The 9,596-nt window shown below is 42.8% G+C and overlaps 1 protein-coding gene across 1 annotated transcript in view; it reads right to left on the bottom strand.

The window, feature by feature from the left end:
* Positions 1 to 4,778: 4,778 nt before the first annotated feature.
* The window catches only part of cnga1b (cyclic nucleotide gated channel subunit alpha 1b), a gene marked incomplete at its 5' end in the record, with an annotated part of 8,825 nt that continues 4,007 nt past the window's right edge, over positions 4,779 to 9,596 (bottom strand). Inside the window, 5 exons of the mRNA XM_071514697.1 lie at positions 4,779 to 4,967; positions 6,427 to 6,602; positions 7,721 to 7,952; positions 8,229 to 8,381; positions 9,350 to 9,475. Coding sequence (XP_071370798.1) covers positions 4,779 to 4,967; positions 6,427 to 6,602; positions 7,721 to 7,952; positions 8,229 to 8,381; positions 9,350 to 9,475 — 876 coding nt within the window. The remainder of the gene's footprint in view (positions 4,968 to 6,426; positions 6,603 to 7,720; positions 7,953 to 8,228; positions 8,382 to 9,349; positions 9,476 to 9,596) is intronic.

Genomic DNA, 9,596 nt, shown 5'->3' with positions numbered 1-9,596 from the left:
CCCCCCCCTCCTCCTCCTCCTCCTCCTCCTCCTCCTCCTCCTCCTCCCCCCCACACCCCTGCAGCTACGGGAGGCGAGGAAACTCCGGGTCTCTCTCTCTCCTTCTGCGGAGGTCGCGACCTTTCACCTTGACCCCCCTGGCCCCGGCCCCGGCCCCGGCCCTGCTGTCGCCAGGCTGGCTCCATGGCAACCGCCTCTGATGGAGAGAGAGAGAGAGAGAGAGAGAGAGAGACAGAGAGAGAGGGAGAGAGAGATAGAGAGGGAGTGAGAGAGGGAGAGAGAGGGGGAGAGACACAGAGAGAGAGAGAGGGGGGAGACAGAGAGAGAGGGGGAGAGAGATAGAGAGGGGGGAGACAGAGAGAGAGGGGGGGGAGAGATAGATAGAGAGAGAGAGACAGGCAGTTAGATTGGAGACGCTGGACTGATATAATGTTATTATGGTTTTTGTAACAAAAACCAGGAACAAGGTATGAAGCCCCGTATGTAGGGCTGCACCAAATTAGTTTCATTATTGATTAATCTATTGATTATCATTCAGTCTATAAAATATCTAAAATAATGGCAGATGTCCATCACAGTTCAGAGTCCAAAGTGATTCTTCAGGTTTCTTCCTCAGTCTGACCAGCAGCAAAAAAAACCCCAAAGGATTAATTTAATAAAGAGATGAAATCTTAACATCTGTGAAGCTGCAACCACAAAATGTTCGTTTGTTTTTTTACTTGATAAATGACGATTAATCGATTAATACATTTTCTGTCGATGGACTGATGTTTTCAGCACTCCCAGTATGCAGGAGCTCCACTTGGCAGACTACAGCCTGCTGTATCCACACGTGTCAGACAGCTGAGAGACGACGCGCGTGCACAATTACATTATTCAGTTTATCAGCACGTGAACCCGGGTTTTGGGACCCGGTGTTCTGCCGTATTTGGTGACCCATCAGATTCTGTGACCTGCAGTGTTGGCTAGGTTCAGGCATGAGGAGTGAGATGGTTGGGGTTAGGGTTAGAATATCAGGGCAGGTCACAGAATCTGATGGGTCACTAAATGCGGTGTAACACCGGGACCCTGAACCAGGCTGCACGAGACAAGGCTATATTTAACTTATTCAGATGCACCTTGCCTCCCTTTCATTTGACCGTTTGTGTGTGTGTGTGTGTGTGTGTGTGTGTGTGTGTGTGTGTGTGCGACATAACATAACGTTATTCTACTGCCGTACTCATCTCGTGCCTGCTAAATGCCCACAGTGCTTCGGTAGATGCAAATATCAGGTAGATTTTCACCTGTTTTCCGTTATTTATTTAACGTTAGCAGTCAGGCTGACAGTTCACACAGCACTAGCTAGCTGGCTAGCTAGCATAAGCTAACTGCTGTCATTAGATCCAAGAGGGAAAATATGTGAGTGAAAATGTCGTATTGATAAACAGTTATTAGTGTAATATCAATACACACATCCTCCTCGGCACGGTAACTAAAGTTTGTACACAGAGTTAGAAACTAAAAGGTAATTCGTGCAGTTTTCCATTCAACACACCTCAGCAGTCGGCAGCAGTGGAGTCCGGTACGTGCTTGACATGCGCGGCGCTTCGCGGTGCATGCCGGTACATGTAGTTTGTGAAGGCTGCGGTTAGTCCCCGGGTCCTAGGAGGTTCGTGTCAGTATAAAACTACAAATCCCACAATGCACAGAGAGCCGGGGGGGCAGTGCGACGTGTCAGAGAAGTCAGCTGGCGGTTTCATTCATGTAACATAGTAGTAGTTGTAGTAGTAGTAATAGTAGGCTAGTAGTAGCAGCTACTTGTAGTAGTAGTAGCAGTGGTGGAAGAAGTACTCAGATCTTTTACTTAAGTAAAAGTAGGAATACCACAGTATAAAAATACTCTGTTACAAGTAAAAGTCCTGCATTCAAAATGTTACTTAAGTAAAAGTACAAAAGTATTAGCATCAAAATGTACTTAAAGCAACAAAAGTAAAAGTACTCATTATGCAGAATGGCCCATTTCAGAATAATACAGTATATATTATATTATTGAATTATAATTATTGATGCATTAATGTGTAAGCATCACTTTAATGTTGCAGCTGGAAAAGGTGGGGCTGATTTCCACTACTTTATATACTGCTGGGTAGCTTACAGTAATCTATAATAATACATCACAATTTATTAGTTGATTATATTTTGTATTCATAATCTGAATCTGCAAAGTAACTAGTAACTTAAGTTATCAAATAAAGGTAGTGGAGTAAAAAAGTACAATATTTCCCTCTGAAATGTAGTGGAGTAGAAGTATAAAGTAGCATAAAATGGTAATACTCAAGTAAAGTACAAGTACCTCAAAATTGTACTTAAGTACAGTATTTGAGTAAATGTACTTAGTTACTTTCCACCTCTGAGTAGTAGTAATAGTAGTAGTATCTGTAGTAGCAGTAGTAGTAATAGTAGTAGCAGTAGTAGTAGGCCTAGTAGTAGCAGTAGTGGTAGTAGCAGTAGTAGTAGTAATAGTAATAGTAGTAGTAGCAGTAGTATCTGTAGTAGCAGTAGTAGTAATAGTAGTAGTAGCAGTAGTATCTGTAGTAGCAGTAGTAGTAATAGTAGTAGTAGCAGTAGTATCTGTAGTAGCAGTAGTATATAATAACAATAACAGTCAAAGCTTCCTTATAAAATGTCTTTATTGCAGCATAAATATCTGAAATTATTTGGTTCATATTTTAGCTAGAGAGCTTTACATGTTACAAGCTGTCATGTGACAGGAAGTCAAACAAATAAAATATTCTTTATCAGTGACATTATAGAAAAATAGACGACAAACTATGGGTGTTACTGCAGGTACTGTGGACTGACAGGGTAAGAAGCAGCTAGGTTTACAGACCCAGACCTGATTTACAGCAGAACAGCGCCACCTCTGGCTTCATTCAGACTTACACCACTGGGTCAAAGATGGATGATTGGTCCAGAGACTGACAGGATGTGATGCTAAAGACAATACCGAGTGTGTGACCTGTGACCTTTCACCTCCTTACTACAGGTGATCCAGGAAGTGAAGCTGATTCTACTGTTGAGCTCAGTAGAGTCTCTCTGGAGAAGAGCAGCCAGATTAATAAATTGTAAAACACCAATTAAAAATGAAACCTACAATTTCAAAATAATTTTCCTAGTGCATTTGTAATTGCAAATCTCTCCATCTCCATCTCTACCATCAGAAAATGGCAGCCATGTTACTCGCAAAACAGTTTGTATGTTTTTTTTAAACCGTGCCCACGCATTAAAGTTAAACAAAAAAAAAAAATTCTGATGTTACCCCGCAGGCTTCGTAGATTTGTTTTGATACAATACAAAAAAATACAACAAAGTCAACTTTTTTCCGCTCTGGTTCAGACCAAAGAAAACCAACTGGAGGAATTATCACAGCATTAACCTTCAAAATGTGAATTTATATGTTTTCATAACTCTGCTGCTGTAATAAGAGGAGAATATCCAGAGGAACGGTGCCAGCTATGTAGCCCATTTTATACAATAATACAGAATAATTACAATGGAAAGTTACTATACATACACTTCGATTCATATAAGATTCTCTCTCTCTCTCTCTCTCTGTTTCTCATTCTCTCTGAAGCTCGGTCGTCCTCTTGCGCTCCAGTGATGCAGCAGCTTTAAGAGTTAAGTGAAGACAAAAAAAAACAAAACAGCCTTTTTCCATCCAGACAGTCACTGGTCTGGTGTCAGTCCACTTTCACTTCACTTCACTTCGGTTCGGTCCCGACGTAAATCCAAACCATTCAGCCTCAAAAATCCAGGGAACACTTTACTTGAAGGGCCGCTCATAAGGCGTAAGCACATTATAAACACACTGTGAGCGCATGATAATTATTATAATCAGAGCATTATATCATGTAAGGGGTTGAAAACGTTTTTCAGGGGGAGATGAGAGTCATTTGGAGTCATCTGCTCTATTCTGAACGTCCTGCTGGCTGCTGAAATACTGAAAATGTCTTGTGGATTTCATCTTGTATTTTTGGTGCTTTTTTTTTTTTTAGTATAATTTTGGTATCTTTACTGCGTGTGGACAGTTAGTTTCTGTTTCTGTCCTCGCTCACATTAGTGCAGCATCTCCCATCTCATTCAATGACAGGACTTTAAAAAGGGAAGATACTTGAGATTCTTGTTTTTGTTTTTTTTGTCAGTCCAAAAGAAAAAGAGCCTCATCTTCATCGCTCCTCATCCTCCCTTCTCATCTCGGAAAGGCGGAGGCGCTCGCCTTCCTCTGCTTCTGTTTCCTTGATGCAGTTTGAGTTTCTCTCTCTTCTCTGTCTGTTGCCATGGTGGCTATCACTGCTCATGCTCACTACCCAGTTCTTCTTCTTCTGTTGATTCCAAACAAAGCGAAAACATAAAACACATCACTTCTTTCTTCTTTTTCACAGGAAAAAGCTACCAGACACCGGCTGTTTAGAACAGGCAGTGGAAAAGCTTTATGAACTGGACATAGGTTCGATCACTGTTGAGTTAGAGAGGATTTAGATGAAAATGTTTAAATTGAATGTAATTTTCCAAAGTTTGTCTTGATTATTTTGTTGGATGAAAAGTTTTCCAATGCTTCTAATGTGTTATAATGCATCAAAAAGTGCTTCAAGTAAAGTGTTACCGAATCCTGAACTGGCTGAAGTGAAAGTGGATTGATCCCGAACAGACGAGGCTAACCCAGGCTTTAAAACAAACGCCCCCGTCCTTCCTCCGGCTCCTCAGGTTCTCGTCTTGGCCGTCTGCGTCCCGTCGGCGGGCTAGTCGGCGAGCGGCGCCGGCGGCACCAGCTTCCTCTCCAGCTTGGTGACTCGGTGTTTGAGTTTGCTCTGCGTGGCTTCGTGTTCGGCCAGCAGCCGGGCGTAGCGGGTCTGCAGGACGTCCAGCGTGCCGGTCATCCGTTCCACCTTCTCCTCCATGTCTTTGGGGTCGGGGCCCTGCGCTGCCACCTGCAGGCCAGAAGGAGGCATTTAAACCTTTATTTACCCAGAAATTTTAGAAGAAAACAAGTGAACACTAGCTTAGCGCAAGTGTCAAGCTCGCCACCTGTTCTGTCTGTGAAGCCGACCAATAAAACAGCCGACAATAACCAAGTTTATTAATTGAACATTACAAATTTATAATAACTCCCAACATCTGGGCATCAGCACACAAACAAGAAAAATCAAGACCCAAGGCAACCTGCTTATGCCCGTAAATGGTTCTAGTCTCAGAGGGGGAGAATCCACATTAAACCCTCCCTCCCCCACCCCATCACCTCACTCACACACACACATTCACACACACACACACACACACACACACTCTCACACACACACACACACACACACACACGCTCCCCTTGAATGTCTCTCCAGTTATTTCACATACAAGTTGTGGGAGGAAGATACATGAATCTAGAGCGACACTATGCTGATGACGCTTTCATTTATAGATAGCAAATTTGAGTAAGGACATTTTTCCCGACTCTTGCAATGAAAACTGAAACGCTCACTTGACGCTGAAAAATTCCATATTTGGGTTGAACTTAGAATTGGGACAGTTGTTTATAAATTGTATTGGGTTGTTCATAGAATTGGGATAGTTGTTTATTAATTGTATATAAGAGTTTATGGATGAGTAGTTGAGAAAGGGGTAGGAAAAAAATAAGTGTAAGTAAGTTGTTTATTGAGTTTGTTGTATAGGTTTATCGTTTGTTAGATTATGTTTATTAGTTCATTAGTTTATTAGTTTATGAGAATTTGTTCATTGAGTTTGTTGTATAGGTTTATTATTTCATCTTATTGTTATTCTTGTTTTGTTTTTATCTGTTTTGTTTTTTGTTTTTTTTACATGTTCGAAATAAAAATTATCAATCAATCAATCAATCAATACTAGCCAACTATTGGTTTTTGGCCCGGTGTTTGTGTTCTGTCCCTGCAGAGAGCCAGGGGCTGAGGTGGAGCAACATTTAGCCTCAGCTGCTAACGTTAAATTAAGCAGATGGACGTTAAGACAAAGAAATAAACTGTGTTCAGACTGGGACTGCAGAAGTCCAGTGACGTTTTGGTTTTTCTGCCACTCGAAGCGGAGAGAGACATGCAGCGGGAATATGGGAAGTTGCACTGCTGGACAAATTTGCCACCCAAAAGGGACGACCTACATCAAACCCAACACATAGAAACACGCACGATTAAAAATCTTGAAGATCATCATTCAACATCTCTAGGAGACCCGGTCTGCAAAAGTGTCTGATTTACTCAAACAAGTACGTAAGTTCCTAGTAATCTTAAAAAGTACCATCATTTGCTTTATCATGTGCTGTCAATCATGTAGTCAGAGTCGGTGTCATTTCAAACTGTGGAGACTCGTTTTGGAATCAGACTCAACAGAAATCAAACAGTCTTTCAGTTTGAGGTGCATCTTTACCTCCAGGTCCAGCAGGCCGTCCTTCATCAGAATCTGCCTTCCCTTCTCCTCCAGCATGGCTTTAGCGTCCGGATACTCCGTCAGCGCCTCCATCAGGTCGTCTTTGGAAAGACAGAAGAGGTCCGAGTAACCGATACTCCTGATGTTCGCCGTTCTCCTGTTGCCTGCCTTACTTCCTGTTAGAGGAGAGGAAAGTCTTTTTGTAATTCAAGCAACAAAAAGGCGACACGTTAGCGTTGTTAGCATTCCTCATAGACCTCGTGAATCATGTATGATGTCAGCCGTGCTCAAAAATGGATGTATGGTTCCAAAGTGATTTCTCTATGGGGAAATGAATGGGGTTTTCACATAATCGTCCCTGTCACAGTCCACATTTAACGCAGGCTTTTCAAACTTGGACGTTTTTACCTGCGTATATTTATCTCTCTACTGGAACTGGGTCCGTTGGTTTCTGTAATGTTCGTTGAGTTGAGGCAGTAATTTTTTTAACAAAAAGCTAAACACTTGGGCGCACATAATTTTGCACTCAAGTCAGTCAGTAAACCAGTCAGTAATCAGTCAGCCAGTCAGTAAACAGTTATGCTGGGCTCAGATTACAGGAGTTTTAAAATCCATCATTTGCATCATGCACTTAACCGATTTTCGTCTCTCAAAATCAAATCGCAAACAAGCTCACACTACAAGTTTAGAAAATGACGGTGCATCACACACTACAAGATGTTATTAACATCATCTTGCCCGACGGAGCTGCTGTACGCAACAGCTCATGTGACCATGAAGGGGCGGGAGGCAGATGTTTACCAACATGGAGGCGGGAACAGCTGGCTCTGGTGTGTCCAGTAGTTTGCCAAAGAAAAGGCCAGATGAATTTGGATGAGAAAATGGTTGGAGAGACATAGGCAAAGCAGGCTGTCCGTTCTTCAGCAAGAACTGGAGGTGAGAATTTAACCGTCAGTTTTAATATCTGTTTGTTATAACGTTGGTACGCTACTGCTAGCCTAGTGCCTAGCCGTCCAGATTTTAACCCGCAAATATCAAACAGGTTAGAAATTATCGGGGGCGGCTCCGATGTGTCTTTGAACGGTTCGGGAGGGTTCAGATTTGATCAGTACACAGCTCACATTACCAGATATTCTGTGCCAAACTTCGGTTCCGACCAAGACTCAGATCCAGATTTCTCCTCTGATTGTCGGGAGAATCGGGGATAAATCGGCGAAAAACTCCTGTAATCTGAGCCCGGCATTAGTCAGTAAACAGTCAGTCAGTCAGTCAGTAAACAGTCAGCCAATCGTACCTTTAATAGCCAGGATACTGATCTCTCCGAAGTAGCTGCCGTCGCTCAGGACGACGAACTGCTTGATTCCGTCGTCGGCGACAACAGCCAGCTTCCCCTCCTTGATGATGTACATCTCTCTACCGATGTCGCCCTTCTTACAGATGTAGTCGCCCGGACTGTAGACCTGAGGCTGCAGCTTCAGCACCAACTCCACCAGCAGACCGGCCTCGCAGTCCGCAAAGATACGAACCTGAGTGGAGAGAAAAGGAAGAAAAGAAAAGAAAAAGGTGTATTAAATATACGCACTGGAATTTTTAGCATTCCTCATTAAAACCAACAGGCACATTGGCTGCGGGAAAATAACATAGCTTTGGGCTAGCAGGACCCATTGGAGGAACGCTAACATGAACAATGCTAACAATACTAACAGTGCTGACATTTTTAGGAGGCCTGAACAGACATGGAAGATACAAAAGTCATGTACGTGTGTGTGTGTGTGTGTGTGTGTGTGTGTGTGTGTGTGCACCTTCTTCAGGGTGTCCAGGTGGACGTTGATGGCGATCTCGGCTCTCAGTTTGTCAGGGAGGTACTTCAGCACCTCTCTCTCATCCACCGCCTTCTTATTGGTCCACAGGTAGTCGAACCACTTTATCACTCGCTTCTCCAGGTCCTTAGTTACCTGGAAGGGGGTGGGGGGGTGGGAATTAAGTAAGATAGTCAAGTAATGTAATTTCAAACCAACTAACTAACTAACTAACTAGATAACTAGCTAGCTAACTATCTGACTCACTAGCTAACTAACTAACTGACTCACTGTCTCACTAACTAGCTAGCTAACTAACTGACTGACTCACAACCAAACAGCCAAAAGCACGGATGAATTTTGAAACCATTAAGGAAGTGTCTGAAAGCTGCAATTCCTCTAACGTCCACTAGAGTCTGGCTCCAAAAAGACTCAAAATCCCACCCAACTTAAAGTCAATGGGACCACAGCTCAACTTCAACGTCAATACATTTTTATGAGGTTATGGTCTCAGTTAATTTCACTTCACAACTTTCAAAATAATATAATGTTTATAAAATGGGGTTCTTTTCCAGTGATTGACAGGTCGTCTGTCCAGTGATCACGCAGCTCGCCGATTACAGACCAATAGCAGGCGGAGCTGTGTCGACCCCCGGCTTCGCTTCAGTTGCTCCGGCTCCAAAAAATGTCAACATGGCAGCGATCGTAAAACCCAACTTTTGGCTTCAAAATGGCCCTTCAGGAACCTGTGGGTGGCGTCACACTCACTAAGGCCATCTTTTTTTAGTCTATGCTCACAACTGACTAGCTAGCTAACTAATTGATTTTCTGACTCGTTGACTCACTGACTAGCTAGCTAACTAACTGAATAACTGATTAACTAGCTAAGTACTGACATACTGCCTGACTGAGTAACTGACTTACTCACTGATTGACTGAATAACTAACTAGCTGACTGTCTGGCCAGATAACCTACTAACTGACTGACTACCTGACTAAGTAACTTTGTGACTAACTATCTGAGTGACTAAGTAAGTAACTAATTAACTGATTGGCTAACAAACTAACCAGCCAACTAACTAACTACCATGCTAACCAGTTAACTAATTAGCCAGCTAACCAACCTTTCTGAAGCTCATGTACTGTTTGATGGCGTCGATGCGAGCCTGGAAGTCGGCCCTGGCAGCGTTCATGTTGGTGATCATGGAACCGACGTTACCGACGATGGTGGCAAAGATCAACACACCCACCTGGAGTACAATAGAATAGAATAGAATAGAATAGAATAGAATATGAAAATGTAGGCTGGGAAAAGAATACTAGTACACAGTATGCAGTACCACTACTACTACACTCATTGATTGTGTAGTA

This window comes from Centroberyx affinis, unplaced genomic scaffold, assembly GCF_046629955.1.
Source record: "Centroberyx affinis isolate AG114_WGS23_722 - 3 ecotype Tasmania unplaced genomic scaffold, CSIRO-AGI_Caff_v1 ptg009696l_1, whole genome shotgun sequence".
Lineage (NCBI taxonomy): Eukaryota > Metazoa > Chordata > Actinopteri > Beryciformes > Berycidae > Centroberyx > Centroberyx affinis.
The sequence above is the reverse complement of the archived record's forward strand: the minus strand, read 5'-3'. Positions and strand labels throughout refer to the sequence as shown.